The following is a 21,828-nucleotide window of genomic DNA, read 5'->3' as shown; positions in this document are numbered from 1 at the left end:
GTGTCAGAGCCCCAGAGGGTAAGGAGGGCATCCCCACAAAGGATGGCTCAATGAGAAGTGTGTTAGAACGAAGCAGGGTCAGCTCATTCACATGGGAAGAAAACCTAAAGCCCGCTGCTGGGAGTCCTAGAGGGGTAAACAGGCATGTATACGAGGACAGGAGGGGATGACAGTTTGAATGTGCTGAAAAGAACATCCCTGTGGAGAACTGCAAAAGCAGCAGCCTAATAGGGGATGCCATAGCCCAAGTCAGGTGGGGAGGGCATTCACATTGGTGGGGAAGATGGGGTTCTAAACAAGTAGAACAGAGGCCCAAACAAGTAAGTGAATATGTATTAAATACAACAGGAACCAGGTTCTTCACTTTCAGAAAAGAGGTACAAACAGGAAAAGGGAGAAAACTGAAAACATTCAGTGGTGTTGGACTAGAACTGGATACTGGTGTAAATTTATTATTTTCAAAATATAAAAATATACAAATTAATATAGATGTAAATGTGTATGGTACATATACTCCCTAACTCTGTCCCTGAAGGGGTCTGGGAACAACAATGAGCACTTGTAGTATCCAGATCTTAGCTTCTAAATATCATTCTCTAGAAACAACTAGGATCCATGGAAAAATATGGGACTTCAGGCTCAGACAGAAATACGTAAGATGAATCTATACCTTTTTTCTATGACAAAAAGTAAGTGTTCAAAGAATGACAAAGACAAGTCAAAAGGCCACAGGACTTACACTATTGAAATGTACACTGAAAAAGGGTTAAGATGGTAAATTTTTATTTGTTTTTACCACAATAAAGAAAAAAAATGGACATGGGAACCAGCTTAGGAGGAGCTTCCAATGGCTACATTTGGACAATTTCAACATCAGCATAAATGATGACTGTTAACAAATTGTGACCCATTAACTAAAACAGGAATCAAGAATTCATACTAACCAAGATAAAATAAAGTGGAAAATCTAATGAGGAATGGAATATTTACATAGTCCCAAAGTACCACGAGGCGAAAAGAATAAATTTACAATGAAAAAGCATAAGACTCTCCTTAATCAAGTGATCAAAGTTACCACTACCAGTAATGGGACAAAATGAAAACATGCAAACCTTGCTAGAATACAGTAAGAACCCAGCTTCACCTTCACTGATATTCTTGCCAAAGATACGTAACGCCAATCTACCCATGAAGAAACATCAAACTCAAATTTCATAAAATAATGGAGAGTGTTCATACAGAGTACCCAAGTCAAGGAAAGACTTCCAAATGTTCTAGATTTAAGAAAACTAAGAGACCTGACAACAGAATACAATTCAAGATTTTGCACTGGATTCTTTTGCTATAAAACAGGATGAAGACAACTGGCAAATCTTGAATAAAGTCTAAGGATTAGGTAGTACTATTTGATTTTAATCAACTGATTTGAAGGGATATGCTATGACTATAATATGTACAAGAATACCCTTTTTGTCATAAAAAAGAAAAAAAAGCCCTCTGTACTGTTCTTCTAACTTTTCTGTAGTTTTAAAATAAAAATATTAAGGGACGCCTGGGTGGCTCAGTTCATTAAGTGTCTGCCTTTGGCTCGGGTCAGGATCCCAGGATCCTGGGATCAAGTTCCGCATCAGGCTCGATATGAGGAGCCTGCTTCTCCCTCTGCCTGCTGCTCCCCCTGCTTGTGTGCTCGCTCACTCACTCTCACACAAATAAATAAAACCTTTAAAAAAGAATAAAATTAAAGTAAAAATAAAAGTATTAAATAATTTCAAAATGGGCCCGGGTTACTTCATTAATACCCTACTAAGGATCTGAGAATATTACTAATTTTTCTCTGTAACAATGCTAAAATGAATATCCTCAATTTTTGCATCACTAACTTGTTACTTCCACAGGATAAGTTCCGTGAAAATGCCGGGTCAAGAACATGAATATGTTATTAGTTATTTCTAGCCTTCTCATTATCCCAGTCCCACTCTGCTGGATGAGTTTATCTGTGTCTTTCTATAAAGGCAGCAGCAAGAACTGAACAAACAGCACTGTGAGCTAACTAGAAAACAGTGGGATTATTATTCTTTATTTTGAGCAGTAATGTGTATGTTAGTACATGTGACTGTGTTATGTATACATATATGTATGTATGCATATATATGCTGCCAGGCTGGTCTTCAGAAAGTTCACACTGACTTAAACTCATCAGTACAAGATTATACTAAATTCAGTCAATTTTATAACAGAAAAATGATATCTCATTTTTTGTCTGCATATTTTTAATGATCTTCAATGTTATGTGTGTTAAGAAATAAAGCTAGATATTAAGTCTCTGACAAAAGCTTTACTAGTACAGACTGCATGATTGTCAATAAAATAGAGCATACGGAAAGCATTTCAAAAACCGAAGTTTTCTGAGGCAGGATGGTGATGTAGAAAGAAGGTTGTTTACCTCACACCAGACAGAATGACTAAAATTAACAAGTTAGGAAAAGACAGATGTTGGTGAGGATGAGGAGAAAGGGGAACCCTCCAACACTGTTGGTGGGAATGCAAGCTGGTGCAGCCACTCTGGAAAACAGCATGGAGGTTCCTTGAAAAGTTAAAAATAGAGCTACCCCATGACCTAGCAATCACACTACGGGGTATTTACCCTAAAGATACAAATGTAGTGATCTGAAGGGGCACGTGCACCCCGATGTTTACAGCAGCAATGTCCACAACAGCCAAACTATGGAAAGAGCCTAGATGTCCATCAACAGATGAATGGATAAAGAAGATGTGGTGTGTGTGTACACACACACACACACACACACACACACACAGGAATACTATGCAGCCATCAAAAAATGAGATCTTGCCATTTGCAATGAAATGGATGGAACTAGAGGGTATTATGCTGAGCAAAATAAGTCTATCAGAGAAAGACAATTATCATAGGATCTCTCTGATATGAGGAATTTGAGAAACAAGGCAAAGGATCATGGGGGAAGAGAGGAAAAAATGAAATCAGAGCGGGAGACAAACCATAAGAGACTCTTAATCTCAGGAAACAAACTGGAATGAAAGTGAGGTGGGAGGGATATAGTGGCAGCGTAATGGACACTGGGGAGGGTATGTGCTATGCTGAGCTCTGTAAACTGTGCAAGACTTATGTATCACTGACCCCTACTCTTGAAACAAATAATACATTATATGTTAATAGAAAGAAAGAGAAAGAAAGAAAGTTAGTTGGGTTTTTTTGTTTGTTTTGAGGTTTTGTTCTTTTATTTTTTTTGTTAGACTTTATTTGAGAGAAAGAAGAGAGACAGAGAGAGAGAGGGCACAATCAGGGGGAAGGGACAGAGGAAGAGAGAGAAGCAGACTGCTCGATAAGAAGGGAGCCCGATGCGGGACTCCAACCCAGGACCCCTGAGACCATGACCTGAGCTGAAGGCAGATGCTTAACCAACTGGGTCACCCAGGTGCCCCAGAAGGCTGGCTTTAAAACCTAAACAACTTAGAGGATTGCGGATGGGGGGAAATGAAACAAGCTAAAGCAAAACTATAAGCTAACTAAAATGCAGTACACATCAGATATCCAAAGGGATAAAAGTAATCCAAGTACAATGATTTAGAAACATTACATAAACTGGAAGAAAAATGGCCCAAATGTTAACAGCTGCTAAAAAAGGCTAACTGTCCTTTTTCCAGGTATAAACAACACCAAATTTGGGGAAAGCTGCACTCTCAGCTGCATGTTTTCTCCCCCTCCTCTGCCTCTCCCAATTTCTCTATTCCACAGGCCTGTCTCTGTTGGAATGAACAACCACACAAGGTAGATCTTCCTAGCTTCTGGCCCAATGCTCAGCAAGCTGCTACTATCTTTGGGAGATGTGCTGGGGAAGGGAGGCCCATCCCCAATCCACATCAGACATAAGCAGGGCCAATGGTCTATACTGTGCAGTTTGTGGCACGACAGTAGGTGAACACTACTGACCATTTTACATGCATTGAACCCAAGAAGTATTAATACCAATTCCTTTCAATAGATGAGGATACAGAGAGGGGAAGCAACTCACCTAAAATCACATAACTAGTAAGCGACAAGGTCTGGACAAGTCCAGAGCTGAATGACTCCTGAGTCCATAATCATAACTAGTACGCTACCCTGGCTTTTAAAAACCTTAACTGTTTTCATGTTTTACCCAAATATACATTCTTTTGCCATATAGATAATCCATAAACTGGTTAATCTGCTCTAAAAATCAATAGTTGATTATGTATTTCCTAGCCTTAAAAATATTTGAAGATGGGGCGCCTGGGTGGCTCAGTGGGTTAAGCCTCTGCCTTTGGCTCAAGTCATGAGCTCAGGGTCCTGGGATTGAGGCCCGCATCGGGCTCTCTGCAATGCAGGGAGCTTGCTTCCCCTGCCCCCATCTGCCTCTTTGCCTACTTGTGATCTCTCTCTCTGTCAAATAAATAAATAAAATCTTAAAAAAAAAAAAAAAAAAAAAAAAAAAGAGCGGGCTAAATCTTGCTTAAAAAAAAAAAAAAGAAAATTTGAAGATGGTTTTACCTGGTATGCCTTAAGGCTTCTCTCAACAGCCATAGTACCTTCAAATACTCCTTACAAGGCACTGAGCTTTTTAGTTTTCTCTTTATCCTAGTCTCACTCTACTAAAGGGACTAGGATGCTAAGCAAAATAAGTCCATCAGTACATCAAATAAGTTATGAACTTATTTGTCTATAGCACAGCATAGACTTATTTGTCTTTAAGTATAGCACTAAGAACTGAACATAATGTTTGCACCATACAGGAACTGGGAAAGAAAAGAGTGGGATTATCATCCCACTTCATTCTAAGCAACAAACATCTATTAATGGAATCTTTTGTTTATAGCCACATAACTCTGATGACTCATATTTAGCTTGAAATCAAATAAAATCTTAATAACCTCATCACACGGACTGAAAAGCCATTCCTTATCATCCTACACTTGCTTAATAGTGAATTTAGTAAGTCAGTAAAAGGAATGAAAACTGGGGCGCCTGCTGATTCAGTCAGAAGAGCATGTAACTCTTGATCTCAGGGTTGTGAGTTCGACCCCCATGTTGGGTGTAGAGATTAGTAAAATAAGTAAGCTTTAAAAAAAAAAAAAAGGAATGAAAACTGAAAGAATTAATAGCACAAACAAGATAGCAAGCCAGGAGACCTACTATGGAATATGCTGTTTTTAAGCATTTCCATTGCAATCTTAGGGTACTAGTTATTATGAATCTGTTTTCATCATTAAAAGGATCTAGATCCGTAAGACAAGACTGGTTATGTATCATGTTAGAAGTCCAATGCACTATCCATTGTGCTACAGAGCCTTATCATGTTAGGTAGAAAATCTGCTAGATCTTTTACCTTAACATAAAGAATACATGCACACCTGACAACATTAAATGCAAACAGCTTACTGTCACAATCAGAATACTCTAGAGCGTGAAAGAGGGGACACGAGTAATAACTGCACAGGGAAATATGTAAACGGGGCCTGTCCAGGCAAACCTAGGGGGCTGGCCACCCAATATCAGATGCAACTGTGTAAACCATCTGCTTCAAATAAGGAAGAAAAAGAGCTTGAAATTTTCTACCCAGCAAAGGCTGATGAAGAAAGATTCTGTAGCATACCCACGGCTGCTTATTTAGCATGCTGTCTTCGTTCTACTTTAGGGATCAAAAGGCTTGCAGAGGTTTCCCTGAACCTCAGCTTTTACCCTATTCCCCATGCTAGCCCTGTCTTCCCACACCAAAAAAAAAAAAGATTTCACAGTCCTCAACTAGGTATTTTCCTCATACAGAGATTTTGAGGAATGCAATGTTTACGGCAGAAAAAGGACAACATCTGAGTTTACCATGCATTTAAACCAACCCTAAGCTATTTCCTTTGTCTCATAAATATTCTATGGGTTAGTGAGGCATTATTTTCCACATTTTACAAACAAGAAAGCTAAGGCTTAGAGAGCGAAGGCCAAAGAACTTTCAAGAGCCACTTAGGACTAGAACCCAGGTCTGGAGTTCTAGTCTAGTTACTACATAAAACCACATGGTTCATCACTTAAATGCGTTTTTCCTGTAGTCTGTCTTTTTTCAGTGACATACATAGCTGAGATTTTATCTTGATAGTGACTCCCATTTTCAGTAAAACCAATTATAAGGAATTCTGAATCCACAAGAGAAAAAGTATTAATTATCTGCATTAAAAAAGAAAAAAGATCACAGATTTAAAAGTATGCAAAGTGTGCATTCCTTTTTTCTTTCAATAAAAGTATGACAACTCACAAGAAAATGTGATTTATCTACAACTTACCAGAAATTGGTTTATTTTATAAAGTTAAATATACTAATAAATGGCAACCATTTCCATATTATCTCACTGGATTCACAAAAAAGGCCTCCAAAATAGGCAACTTTGGGGATAAGGAACCTAAAACTCAAAAGATGAAGTGACCTGTACAAAAGCTCACTGATAGTAAGTGACAGAGCTGGAATGGACACCTTCTGGAGTTTTCTTACCACTCAAAGTCCTGAATTCAAACCTGGTACTGCTATTCAACATGTAGTCATTTCCTGAGAGGATAAGATATTACTTGTCCCCACCTAACTTCAGAACTTTGGATATAAAAGCATGACTGTTTCCAATCAATATTTTGTTCAAACAAAATGAAGAGTTAAAAGATATGTCAGAACAAAGGTAAGTAAGAAAGAAAAAAGAATTAGAAAGAAAATCCTGGGGTCAGATAACATGTAGAGACTCAGAAGATGAGAAGGAGCCAGCAAAAGACTGAGAAGGAACAGCCTACTAGCGAAGATAACCAAGAGAATAGGGTCCCAGAAGTGAAATGAAAAATTGGGTTTGAGGAAAGGAATGATTACTATGTCAAAGTCTGTTGAAGGACAATTAGGAAAGCTGGTAGATGACTCATATTTAGGAATGTGGATGTGCCAGACTGCAAAAAAGGACTAGAAATCCTTTGCAGTGACTCCCACCGAGAGTGGGGTCTATTGCACCCTGCTTGAATCTGGGCTTGGCTGCATGAGTTGCATCCTCAGTAGGACTTGGCAACCATGAGCACACTTTCACCATCATGTGAATGAGCATGCTGGAAATGAAACATACACGGCCCCTGCCCCAGCTGATAGCAAGCCAACTACTAGATACATGAGTGAGGCCATTCTAACCAGGAAGACCAGTCAGGTCAGCCCCAAATGGAACTGCCCCACAAAAAAATAAACAAATAAAATGGTTTTTGTTCTAAGCCACTAAATTTTGGGCTGCTCTGTTATGAAACAAAAGCTAACTGATAAAGAGGAAGACAGTGATGACAAATTAGAGCTATTTCAATGGAGTAGCATGCGTGAAAATTTGATTACAGCTGGGTTAAGAACGAATGGACAGAGTGGAATGTAAGGCCTCTGACTGATACCAAGTGAGCTTTGGAGGCTTCCTTTCCTAACAAGACCATTTTTTCAACCAGGAAATTACACCATTACACTGCTTACCACGTGTTTCCTATGCTTTTCCAATGCATCTACAGGTAGGCATGGTGGGACAATGACAAAAACCTTTCTACTAAAGCACTTAATGGGGTGCATCCAGTTACACCCAACCCCAGCATACCTCTTCAGAAGATGTGGAGATGATGGAGGGATGAGGGAGCTACATACTGTGCTGCTTCACGGCCAATAAACCTAACTTTATATTTACACCGATCACTAGAGAGGGTGTGTGTGTGTGTGTGTGTGTCTGAGCATGCACACACACATATCTATATGCATATGCACAAACATGCATGTGCACACATAACTCCTTAGAGTGCACCTAACCATCTCTTGACATGTCTTAGCATGCTCATTACTTCTCCTTTTCTAGGTACATTCTCTATCCAAAAAAGAACTGTTATTACACTTTAAAGGACCTACAAAAATTTCAAAAAACAGCTTTTTAAGATGTCAAAAATATAGAAATAACTTACTTGGCAATCCGCAGTTTCCCAACTTCACCTCTTCCAGGAGCTTTAGCCCATTGCTGTGACAAATATTTAGGAACCTAAAAAAAATAAATAAAACACTAGTAAGACTATGCTTTAGATGCTAACAAACTTCTTAAACATAAAATGATATACTGCTTCTACTTTACTTCCTGTCTATAGTAAGAAACTGATCATTGAGTATCAGCCTTCCATTATACATTTTGCACTATAAGGGATACTAATAAATCATTTTAAATTTCAAAGATCTTAAAGTCAATCAAGCTGGTGACCCAATATTAACACTAGTCAAATACCTTAACAAAGCATTAACTTATGTTCCCAAACAAGTCCACTGAAAGTTCAGACATGAGAAAGGCTACTAGAAGAGGTTTCTCAGAGGAGTAGAATACTCTAACATATTATTTAGAGATACCACAAAGTTTAAGAAGATTTCAAAGTCAAGTTTTACTGTAAGACAATAACTCTGACCAATGATAAAAGATCTGCTGAAATAAATGATTAAATATCATAGCTAACATTTACGTAGTACTACTTTCCTGACACTGTTACGAGTTTCCATGTATTTACACATTTAATCCTCACATCTCTATGAGGTAGGTACTGTTTATTACCTCATTTTACAGATTATGAATCTGGGATACCCGGGGATTATATAAATTAGCCAAGATTATATAATGTGTAAATTATGAAACCAGGCAATCTGGGTAACTAGATATGTATAACCAGAAGGATTTTAATTTCCCAAAAGGTTAAGAGACTACATGCTGAATCTTTCTTCTAAGAGGCAGTTTGAACTGTGGAATCAGCACACACCTTCAATGTTAGCCTATTGTGAGGAATGAGATACTGCATACAAAGCAGGAAGCATAAAACCTCACATATGGCAAGTACTCAATGAGTGTCATGTGTCACTACTATTTCCCCCAGCAATCTTGCAATGATAACACGAACATCAGTGTAGAACTAAATCAGAGCTTCCAAAGCTGGAAAGAAAAAAAAAATTCTATTTACCAGATTTCATTTGCAAAAAGAACCACTTGATTATCAGTCAAACAAATGGCACTGCTTTGTTTAGATATAGTAAAAAATCACGAATAAAAGGTTTAAAGGAAAATTCTAATGGTGTTTCTTCAATTATGTATGCATACTTTACACCAAAATTACTGAACATTAGTCATATTCCCTAATAAAGCCCCTAGGTGAAATATGGTGTCTTTTCTTCATCATATTCCAAGTAACTGGTTCAAATGGGTCCTCTACACATATAGACACCACAAGACTTTCTCCCTGTCAGTAGTGGTATCCCTTCCATAATTCGTATTTTAAGCAATCACACTAACCACTAACTTCCTGGCTCTCTCCTCAGTACTTCAACAGTTTTTCCATCCCTTCAAATCACTGACTCTAACATCTCTGCACTTTTCCCTAGTTCTGTATGTCCCGTCTTCACATCAGTCATTCCCTTGCCCCTACCTCCATCATGCTGGCCCGGCAGAACCTTAATCCCGATTAAAGCAAATCTCTACTGGTACTTAATTAATTGGTGTGATTTGATTGTGTTACTTCTCTACACTGTACCTGAGCAGCTGCAGAAAAATTCACAGTGATGCTAACTAGTCTCACTTGAAATATATGGCTACTAACATCAAGTAAGCCCTTCAAGATTCTTGGCAATTGAACTCCATCTCCCTAGCCAATCCATTCTACCACTACAGCTAAATCACAAGTTCTCTTCACTTCTCAAGCCAACAGTAGCATCTCTCCCTCCCTTCTCTTTCTGTGCTGATAACCTAACTTCTCTACCAACTAGGGAACAAGGATTAAGAGAACCTCTACAGCTACCATGTAGCCACAGCTGAGGCCTTTACTCTGACTACCTCTAAAAACAATAGATGAACAATGGTCAGTCCCTTCACTGTGCACTGAATTTCTTCCCCTGTAGTCTAACCAAGGACATCTTTTCTTCAATCCTATCATTTTTCTCCTCTTATCTACTTAATCATTCCCCCATCAGAATGATGACCATGATGATGACCACCAACACTACCGTGTTCACTACATGCAGCAGGAACACTCTTAAAATGGCTCCCAATGATCCTCACCTCCTGATATTCACAGCCTTGTGTAATCACCTCTTCTTGAGAAGGAGATCTGTGACTTGCTCCTCATCAATACAACATGGCAAAGGTGATGGGATGTTACTCCCCTTCCCCTATGGCTAGGATTCATTTGTTTATTTTTATTTTTTGGCTACAAAATTTGTCCAATGGCTTCCACACCCAACATGTGGCATGAACTTACAACTGTGAGATCAAGAGTCACATGCTCTACTGACTGAGACAGCCAGGTACCCCATTTTCTTCTTCTTTTTTTTTTTTTTAAGATTTCTTTATTTATTTGAGACAGAGAGAGAGAGAGAGAGGAGAGCGTGTGCACACAAAGATGGAGAGGGAGAGGGAGAAGCAGACTGCCTGCTGAGCAGGGAGCCTGATGTGGGTGGGGTTCCATCCCAGGACCCTGGGATCATAACCCGACCCAAAGGCAGACACTTAACATACTGAGCCACCCAGGCGCCCCATCTTTTCTTTTTTTTTTTTTTTTTTAAGTTTTTATTTTCATTACCCAGTGCTCATCACACAACATGTGCAACTCCTTAATCCCCATCACTTATTTCACCCATTCCCCCCATTCACCTCCCCTCTGATAACCATCAGTTTGTTCTCTATAGATAAAAGTCTGTTTCTGGGTTTATTTCTCTTCCCCCACCTTTGTTCACTTGTTTTGTTTTGTTTTAATTCCACATATGACTGATATCATAAGGTATTTGTCTTTCTCTGACTTATTTCACTTAGCACTAACACTCTAATTCTGTCCATGTTGCCGTAAATGGCAAGATATCATTCTTTTTTATGTCTAAATAATATTCCTGTGTGGTGTGGTGTGTGTGTTCACACACCACATCTTCTTTATCCATTCATCAACTGATAGACATTTGGGCTGTTTCCGTATCTTGGCTAGTATAAATAATGCTACTACAAACATGGGGTGCATATATCCCTCTGAATTAGTGTTTTTTCATTGTTTGGGTAAATACCCAGTAGTGTGATTCCTGGATCAAAGGGTAGCTCTACTTTCAACTTTCTGAGGAACCACCATGCTGTTTTCTTTCCATAGTGGCTGCACAACTCTGCCTTCCCAACAACAGTGCAAGAGGGTTCCTTTTCTCCACATGGGATGTTACTTCTGTGATTAGGTTACATAAGACAGAAACTTGTACCTTGTTTCTCTTGTTTTTTCAGTCTGCACACTTTGATGAAGTGAGCTGTCATGCTGGGGAGGCCCAGGTGGCAAGAAACTAAGGACAGGCTCCAGTAAGTAGGCAGGTAGGAAGCCTAGGCCCTGGGTCCAATAACCTCGAGGAACTGCAATCGGCCAATCCCACACGCTTGGAAACATTCTTTCCCTAGTCACGACTTCATATGAGAATTCTGCCCTGGCTGACACCTTGACTGTAACCTGTGAGAGACTCTGAAGCAGGAGACCCCATTAAGCCATGTCAGGGCTCCTGATCCACCAAAACCATGAAATAATAAATGTATGTTGTTTTAAGCCTCTGCGTCTGTGGTTATATAGGAAGAGATAACTAATACGTTAAGTGACAAGCACTCTTCCAATGTTTTAAATGTATTAACCACTTTATCTTCACACAATCTTGTTATTTCCTCCAGTTTGCAAATGAGTAAACTGAGGCACATGAAAATTAGCAAATTTGCCCAAGGTTACACACCTAGTAAGAGCAGAGTCTATAACTCTTTACACACACTGTCCCATTTTTCCACCTCTCTTTTCAGCAAAGCTTTTTTTTTTAGATTTTTTTTTAAATTTACTTATTGACAAAAATCACAAGTAGGCAGAGAGGCAGAGAGAGGGGAAGCAGGCTTTCTGCTGAGCGGAGAGCCTAATGTGGGGCTCAATTCCAGGACCCTAAGATCATGACATGAGCGGAAGGCAGAGGCTTAACCCACTGAGCCACCCAGGTGCCCCTCAGCAAAGCTTTTTGAAAGCTGTCCCTGCTGCCTGACTGCAGTTCCTCTTCTGCCATTCTGCTTTACTCTAGACAGGGCTTCCTCTCTACCACTCCACTAAAAATGATGACCTAGTTACCAAGTATCTCCACACTGCCAAGCCAATGTACAGTCTCATCTTCCACACCTATCAACAATATTTGAGAACTGTTTGCTCCTCCTTCAAACACTTCCTTCACTTGGCTTCAAGTTACCACAATCTCTCTTGATTTTCCTCATAGTTCTCTGGATTCTCCTTTATGGTCCCCACACATCCCAGGACCCTAAGATCATGACATGAGCGGAAGGCAGAGGCTTAACCCACTGAGCATCTAGATTCTCACCTTCCCAGCCTCTCACCTGCAGAGGGTTCTGGTTTCAGTCTTCAGACCTCTTCTCTCCTCTACCTGGATTCAATCTTATGTACTCTCATCCAGCCTCATGACTTTAAATACTGTATAATAACAACTCCCAAATTTAGAGCAAGTCCCCTTAAAATTTAGAGCAACTCCCCTTAAGTTCCAACTTATATAACTAATTGCCTACTTAAGCTCTCCATCTGAATATTCAGTGGACATTTCAAACTTAAAATATCCATACCAAAACTCTAATTTCTCCCTCATAACCTGTTCCTCCCACAATTTTCCATAGCTCAGTAAAAGTCAACTCCATTTTTCCAGGTACTCAGTCTGAAACTTTGTGCAGTTACCCTAAATAGCTACTTTTATCTCAATTCCACATCCAACCATCTGATATATTCTATGAGCAACAACTTCAAATTATAGCAGGACTCCAGTCCCTTCTCATCCATTCCAGGGTTACCATCCTAGCCCAAGCCACCATCATCTTTTGTATAATTGTAATAGCCTCTAGATTTCCTAACTTCCACTCTTGTCCACGTCCAGTTTATTCTCAAGAGAGCAGCCAGAGTCATTATCGTAAAACAGAAGTCAACTAATACTATTCTGCTCAAAGCCTTTCGATTTACTTCATAGACATCTACATAGTGCTTACTACAAGCCAGGTACTTTTCTGATCACTTTACAGATGTTACTTCACTTAATCCTCTTAACAACTCTATTATTATCTCAGTTTTTTAAAGATTTTATTTATTTGAGAGAGGGAGAGAAAATCTAAAACAGACTTCGCACTGTGCACAGAGCCCAATGCAGGGCTGGATCCCACAACCAGGAGATCATGATTGAGCCGAAACCAAGAGACAGATGCTCAACCGAGTCACCCAGGCTTCCCTACTATTACCCCATTTTTGCAGATTAAAAAAAATGAGACCAAAAAGTTATTTGCCTAAGGTCTCACAATTACTAGTGATGAAGCCAGGATTCTAACCTAGGCAGTCCAGCTCCATAATCACCATGCCATGTTGCTGCTCTAGGTCTACTCCCTCTCCATGTCACTCTGAGTAAAAATTCTATGATGTCTTACTGTGTTTCAAGCCCCCTGCTAGCCCATGGCCTCATCTCCTACTACTTTCTCTCATTCATTTGACTCTGAGAACATTCCCAGCACCTCGTATCTGAGGGCCTTTGAATTGCTGTTACTTCTCTCTGGAATACTCTTTGCCCCAGATATCTGGAACGCATGCCCCCATAATATCCTTTAGGTCTCTGATCACACACCACCTTATCAGTGAGGCCCTTCCCCCATCCTACTTAAAAGAGCATCCCCAGGGCGCCTGGGTGGCTCGGCTGGTTAAGAGACTGCGTTTGGCTCAGGTCATGATCCCAGGGTCTTAGGATCGAGCTCTACCTCAGGCTCCCTGCTCAGTAGGGAGCCTGCTTCTCTCTCTCCCTCTGCTGCTCTGCTTGCTTGTTATCTCTTGCTCTGTCAAATAAATAAATAAAATCTTTTTTAAAAAAATAAAAATAAAACAACATCCCCAGCTACTTACTACACATTTGACCTGATTCATGTTTCTTTAGAGCACTTACCATGGGCTATAAATATGTTAGTTTACTGTCTATCCTCCTTCCCCATTAGAATGTGAGCTGCAAAAGGCAGGTTTTTTTGTCTGTTTTGTTTACTGCCATATCCCTAGCCCATCTAGAATAGCCTGGCACGTAGCAGGAGCAGCTATTTTAATGACTGGATACTGAGGAAACATTAGCTAATGTTAATGTAATAACAATGATGACATTATTGGGATACATCCAGGATACAGAATTTAATTTTAATAAACCTCACTGCATTCTCAGAGAAAAACCTTATTTCAGAGATCTACCTCAAGGGGGAAGGAAGAAAATGCCAAGAGTGGAGAGCATCATTTTCCAGTCTGCCTCTATCCACTTACTGCTAGTTCCTGGAGATGCTATTAAGATAAGGGAGAGACAAGAATATTCTGGACCACTGAACTCTTGAGAAGATCACACTTCTTCACTACATTAAGCAAGTCAAAAGAGTCTCTGATCAAACTACTAGAGATGACAATTTAAGCCATCAAACAACCAGAAGTTCAAAGTGAAGACTATATCGTACACTAAAACAAATTTAATAATCAAATTCACTACAGTAAGTTGTACCTAACACAAGCAACTGAAAACTTACCAAAAAAAGACTATGCTCTAGAAGTTAATTGATATAAATAAGTTTGGAACTCATACTGCATTATCATCATTATAATAAACTTGTAAATTCCCAGGGAAGCCTACCAGCTTATTTAATTCAAAAGGTTGGCAAAATGCTATACTCTTTCAATGAAAAACTGAATACATTTAGGACAGTATGTCAATCATATACATATAACTCTCTATACCAAGAGCTTATGGAAGTGAGTTTCCCAGAAGTTCCAGCCCATTAGCATTAAGTCTAAAAAAAGGGAGGGAAATGAGGAAGAAAAACTAATAGCATTTATGGTCCCAAGCCTCCAAAATACTATTTTGAATGGCTGATATTTTTAATTGAAATGTTTTCTTTTATTTTTTAATCAAGTTGTATATACTTAAGGTATACAACAAGATGATCTGATATACATAGTGAAATAGCTTGACTGTAGTAACTGTGTATCTCCTCACATAATTACTTTTTATAAGAACACCTGAATTCTACTCTAAGTAAAATTTCCCAAAACACTCATGTGAACATGTCACTTGTGAGATATGTGTTGTTTCCACTGTCTTCATATTCATTAAAGAAGATCAGATGGAGACAAGATATTAGGTACAACAGGGCATGTCTTCTCAGATTTCCAAAGACAGTAACAGAAAATGACTCACTTAAGCATTAATTCCGCAGGGAAACTTCCCTTGACCCTCTAGACTAGGTCAAATTCATTATCCACACTGACAGAAGACTATTCCTGGCTTCAGTGTCCAGAGAGATAAGTCTGTAACTGCTTTCATTAGAACTAATATTTAATGGATGCCTATCTCCTGCAGTAAACTATAAATCCCAGTTCACAGAGACGGGGCCACATCTGTTTCGACTCACCGTAACATACTCAGAGCCTGGCACAATGACTGGCAATCACTGAAAGCTTGTGGGATGAATCAGTCCACACACCCATTCATACACAGCAGGCAGAGCAGTAAGGTCAACCATGACTCTGAAGCTAAGGTGCTAAGATGATATATGTACAGATGTTACTCCCCTGAACTTCTGTGCTAACTTTGCTTCAGCAAATATCTAGTTCTGTAACTACTAGTCTCCAAACCCTGTTTCTCTCAGAATACAAGCAAATTAAGGGCACTGTAATGGACACTGTGATGTGACATCCATGTCCCCCTTTAGGACTGAAGGCCTTTTTCTCCCAGCTGCTGGGAGTGTGGCCACAGAGAGCCCTTTGCTGTTAGCCCCTCTTTGGCATTGACTTAGCTGAAGAGAGGTGATGTGGGAACTGGCTCCTTCCTTCCCTCTTTCTTTCTTTCTTTTTTTTTTTTTTAAGATTTTATTTATTTATTTGAGAGAGAGAGATCACAAGTAGGCAGAGAGGCAGGGAGAGAGAGGGGGAAGCAGGCTCCCTGCTGAGCAGAGAGCCTGATGCCGGGCTGGATCCCAGGGCCCTGAGATCGTGATCTCAGCCAAAGGCAGGAGCTCAACATACTGAGCCACCCAGGCGCCCCTTTTCTTTTTTCTTCTGGCCAAGATCACACTCTTTCTAGGGCAAACCACATACAATGACAGGTCAACATAGGGTATACCTCACCCCAAATCAGGACACCTGGAAGACTCCCTGTGGAATCATCCTCAGCTTTCCGTGAGACTGCATCATACCCACTTACCAATCCTGTTTAAGTCTTCTTCCTTCCACAGGCAATGATCCCAGGAACACTCCCTAATAATCTAAACCTAATCATCTCAGAATCCGCTTCCTGAGAAGCCTTGTCTGTGACACGGAGCTTTTATTCCCATGTGTTCTTGAAGATCATCACATGGAACTGACGAGATCCAAGGTCACAAAAATGAAGTCCCCAGGAGCACCTGGGTAGCTCAGTCCATTAACATCTGCCTTCCACTTATGTCATCTCAGGGTCCTGAGGCTGAGTCCCGCATTGGGCTCCCTGCTCATCAGAGTCTACTTCTCCCTCTCCCTCGACCCCTCCCTCTCACATGTGCTTTCTCTCTCTCTCAAAGAAACAAAGGCGGCAATGAAGTCCTCCCCGCACCTCTATTCCCCAGGGAGATAATTCATGAAAGAGACCTAAACTGGTAAAAAGACATTTCCTACTCTTGGCATGAGCTATGTAGCCAAACAGACCTAAATTTGAAACACTGTTCCTTACTTGGGTAAGATAACCTCCCCAAGCCTCAATTTCATCATCTGGAAAATGCAGATATTTAGTATCTACTTCATAGGTTTGCTTTGTATAAAATACTTGGTACATATGAAAACTAAGTTCCTTTTTTGTCTTTCTTGATCCTTTCCTCCAACAAGCATTAGTCAAAATACCTAGAAGAGGAAAGCTGACTGGGTTAGAAACAACTTTCTGGGCGCTAGAAAGCTGCTGCTTAGACCTATTCAGGCCTTCTTAATACCTCCACTTGGGGATGCCTGGGTGACTCAGTCAGTTAAGTGTATGCCTTCAGCTCAGGTCATGATCCCAGAGTCCTGGGATAGAGTCCCCTATCAGGCTCCCTGCTCAGCCGGGAGCCTGCTTCTCCTTCTGCCCTTCCCCCTGCTCGTGTTCTCTCTTTCTCTCTCTCTTAAATAAATAAATAGAATCTTAAAAAACAAACAAACAAACAAAAAACCTCCACTTGTTCTTTCCCTCAAAAGGAGGTAGCATTTGTTATAATTCAAGCCTCACTATACTACTCATTACTTACAAAAATCCCACCACTCCTAATAACCTTCCTAACTTTATCTCCTCCTCTTCCCCATCGTGTATGTACCTTACCCTCCAGCCAGCCGTAACAAGATGATTTTTCCAGAAGTCTAAATAATGGGAGCCATACAACAGAACTATGCTAAAATATTTTTAAATATTCTATAATTTTTAAACCATGATTTGTTATAAACTGGGTAGTAATAGTGTGACTAGTTGGCAATGTAAAGTGGCACAGACTGAGCAACAGAATAGGTAATGCAAACTGTTAAGTACTAGCTCTGTAACAAGGTTAAAAACTGTGACTTTACATTTTAGCACATGGTACCCATCATAAAGTTAAATCCAACCACGTCTATTACCTATCAAAACTTATTTGAGGGCACCTGGATGGCTCAGTGAGTTAAGCCTCTGCCTTCGCCTCAGGTCATGATCTCAAGGTCCTGGGATCAAGCCCCTAATCGGGATCTCTGCTCAGCGGGGCGCCTGCTTCTCCCTCTGCCTCTGCCTACTTGTGATCTGTCAAATAAATAAATAATTTTTTTTTAAAGCTTATTTGGATCATCAACCTCTTATAGATTTAAAATACTCAAAATCTCAGAAATGGCATTTTATTAAGCCAGAACAGTACAGGATATTCCAAGATAGAATCTTCTATATTTGCTTTTTTCTGAATCCTCTAGTTCTCCCCAGCCCTTCTGGGAAGTTTTTTCCTAACTAATCAACTCCATAAGATCTTCTTAAATGTCAGCTTCTCTATGAAATCTTCCCTGTTCCAGCCAGAAAAACAACTAGTTTCCCGCTCAAATGCTCAGCGATCTTACATGTATATTATACCTTACTGTATTTCTGTTTTATACTTTCTAGTGATGGAATTAATACAATATGTACAAGATGGCCCATAAACTTTGAGATTCTTTAAGAAGAAATTTACATATATTTACAGCAAATGATCCTCAAAGAACAGAACTCAAAGTATTATTTATAATGAGAAATTTGGGGTGTTCTGGGGCGGTCTCCTTTTTAAATTTTTTTTATTTAAAGATTTATTTATCTATTTATTTGACAGAGAGACAAGACAGCAAAAGCCAGGGGAGCCACAGGCAGAGGGACAATGCAGGCTCCCCACTGAGCAAGGAGCCTGACATGGGCTCGATTCCAGGATCTGGATCATGACCTGAGCCAAAGGCTTATGCTTATCCGACTGAGCCACCCAGGTGCTCCTACACTGAGAAAGACAAACAGATAGAGAAAAGTCGTGAAATCAGTACGTAATTCTGTTCAAAAATTCTGCCTGTATAAGAACAAAGACATACTTTCTAATATGTTATAGCTTAATATCATGCAAAGAAAGCCAAAAATTGACTATTACAATTTGATGTCCTATAATTTGTTCCTATAATTCAGAGATGAAAATCCAATTATGCTCCTGTATGGGCATGAAAATCACACTGGATACTAAGTCCACTGCAAATGAAGCAAGTTCAAGTTACCTGACAGCTATGCAAATCAAACCCAATAGTCTACTGGGTCTCTAATGAAGCAGAAACAGAAGTTGTCAAATAAGTAAAGAACAGGAATGGACTTTAGGGCAGAAAGTATTTGCTAGCAATTCTTGTCATCTTTCAGAGATAAATTTGTCAAAGAACAAGAACTGGCAAGAACATCCTTTCAAACCCTGGAAAGATCTATCTGTGAGCATGTGCTTTTTTTGTTGTTCTTTCTGATAATACTTAAGATTAGAAAAAGAAGATATACTCTATGCCAAGGCTGGTAGGAAGAAACAGTGATAATGTAAATAGTAAATAGTCTAACAACTACCTTTACAAAACGAGAACAAGTCATCAGCTTGAGTTCTTTTCAAAGAGATAAAATGTCTTCAAATACCCACACATGAGAGAACACTAAAAATTTTAACTTCATTTTATTTTTTAATTTCATTTTAGGTTATATTCTTTCACACTCTCACATAGTCACCAAATCCTGACAACTTTCCCTGAAAAAGTTTCCCTAACCCCCTCCCCGCCAGACTTCATTACCACATCCTATGATACCGTGATAGTTTTCCAGTTTTGACTCTGGTTATCTTCCTCTCTAGCTTTTTTTTACCCCCTTGAATTATTTGCATCCTTGCCTTACTCAAAACCCTCACCTGATGCAGACTAAAGTTAAGACATCACCATTTCATAATATGATAATATTAGTATATGGTCCCAAACTTTTTTTTACACAAACCCTCTGCTTTAAGCATAATAATCTCCTTTGTTTTCCAGGATACACCATGTTAATATGCATTTTCAGTCTTCCATTTCTTTTCCACTCTCCATAATATACTATGCTAATGCCTCTGTCCACCCACCCAACTGTGTACGGCATACAATATTTACTGAGCATTTATTGTGCTTCAAGAATTAATGCATCATCTCAAGTTCCACCACTTTTTCAAGCTCTTTCAATCTGCAAAGGAATTCTCCTTAATGATTCTCCTCCACTTGGCACGCAATAGAAGAAATGCCTTAGGAGAAATTTACCCCAGCGTGTTAGGTCATACTGATACAGCCTTGAGAAGTCAAATGAGTGCCAGAGAGTAAAGCTGGGGTTGAAGAATAATAAATAAGAGGTCATTCATTCATTCCATATCTGGTGACCAATTATCAGGTGTCAAACACAATTCTGGTTGGGACAGGCAAGGATCCCATTCTCACAGAATGTGAGTGCACCCACACTAGAAAGAAGGAGGTAACCAACACTAAACACATGAACATACAATCACTTTAGACTGAAGCAAGTGCTTTGAAAATATAATACAAGTTTGAGATGACAGCAACTGATCATAAGGGACCTTTTTTAGAAAGGTGGACAGGAAGCGCCCCCCGGATTTAACTAATGAGAACTCAGCCATGTGATAAGTAAAAAATAAATAAATAAATAAACCAAAGGTCCTAGTTCAAAGACTGACATAATCACATTCTGAACATAAATATGTCTCATGAAACTCCCCTAAGAGACAACACTCCTTGATATGAAAAAGTAGAGCACAAAATACTGTGCTCACTCAGGGCTAATCAAGATTGCTGCCTTTCCAAAAAAACACTCTAAAAAGAACACTCCAGTTCAATGGCCTCTCCTTCCGCGAGTTCAGAGCTCTCTCAGCTATCCTGAGAACTCCAATAAGAGCCATCAACCTAAAAGAACACGTTAAGGGTACACAGGGACCCGTTCACTTTCTGGCCGAGAAGACTGTACAGGTAGCAGATACTCAACTTCCTTATATAGACTCACGACTGAAATCACTTTCACCAAAAGGAGACACAGAAATATTCTTCAATCTGGGGTAAAGTACACCACTCAAGTCGGAGAACATCAGCACTGGACCCCAGAAAAACCACACATGGTGGGCAAAGAAATCCGTTCCAGGCAGGTTCGGACTCTTAATTGTCTCAAAGACTGCGTCCCTCAACTAACTGCCTCACCTGCAAATTAGTCTGCACGACTCCTGCCTCTGAAGATATGTGTTGCTCTCACGAGACAGCCATAGAGAACTTTAAAAGGCTTACGGAGTGGGAGTCTCAAGTCACTACTTTAAGTAAAAGGAGCGCAAGCCGGAGCCGCGCGAACACACCTTGACCAGCCACACTCCGGTGTTCTGTTTGGCGCCGGTCAGATCGAGTTCCCCACGTTCCGCCATGGATCTGTTGCGGGTGGAGGCGAGCGGACCGGAGCAGCTGCCCGGGAGCTAGGCGCCTGCGGTGCAAAGGAGCGGAGAACAGTGTGTGCCTCTGCCAGAGGCGGAATAGGAAGAAACCGCGTCCACCCGCCAAGCTACAGGGAATTCCCGGAAAGAGAAACACGCCGCTGGGAGGCGGGAACTGCGCCTGCGCGCTGCCACCGCTGGGACGGCACGCCGGGCAGGACAAACCTCCTTGTTCAGCACTGGCATGAGTGGGCGTGGTTATTGTAGGTGGTTGTGTCTAGTGATCAAGACATAGGGTAGGATGAAAACAAAATGTCCACAGTACATTTAAAGACCAGGTCAGCATAAGTGAAGACGGGCAGCGTCAAAACAGGAAAATGGGGTTCAAAGACACAAAAGCTGTCAGAATGTGTCCAACCCTGGCCAAGAGAGAAGCAACATTTTTGAGGACAGGGTGGGAATAATAAAAAGAGTAAGTGAATTTTAGCACACATGGGCGCCGGGATCAAACAGTGTAGCCCTGGCTGGGACGCCTGGGTGGCTCAGTTGGTTAAGCGGCTGCCTTCGGCTCAGGTCATGATCCCAGCGTCCTGGGATCGAGTCCCACATCTGGCTCCCTTGCTCAGCAGGGAGCCTGCTTCTCCCTCTGCCTCTGCCTGCCATTCTGTCTGCCTGTGCTCGCTCTCCGCCCCCCCCCCCCCGATAAATAAATAAAATCTTAAAAAAAAAAAAACAGTGTAGCCCTGGCAATACTAAAAACATGCTGTTTGTAGACTG

General features: G+C 40.4%; 1 protein-coding gene across 1 annotated transcript in view; it reads right to left on the bottom strand.

The window, feature by feature from the left end:
• GTF2F2 (general transcription factor IIF subunit 2) overlaps positions 1–21,189 on the bottom strand; it is a 152,297-nt gene extending 131,108 nt beyond the window's left edge. The window contains exons 1-2 of the mRNA XM_059143962.1: positions 20,980–21,189; positions 7,997–8,070 (exon numbers count right to left, since the gene is read on the bottom strand). Coding sequence (XP_058999945.1) covers positions 7,997–8,070; positions 20,980–21,045 — 140 coding nt within the window. The 5' untranslated portion in view covers positions 21,046–21,189. The remainder of the gene's footprint in view (positions 1–7,996; positions 8,071–20,979) is intronic.
• Between the last annotated feature and the right edge of the window lie 639 nt (positions 21,190–21,828).

Source organism: Mustela lutreola, chromosome 13 (assembly GCF_030435805.1).
Source record: "Mustela lutreola isolate mMusLut2 chromosome 13, mMusLut2.pri, whole genome shotgun sequence".
In the NCBI taxonomy this organism is placed as follows: Eukaryota; Metazoa; Chordata; class Mammalia; order Carnivora; family Mustelidae; genus Mustela; species Mustela lutreola.
Note: the sequence above shows the minus strand (reverse complement) of the source record. Positions and strands in the feature narration are given on the sequence as shown.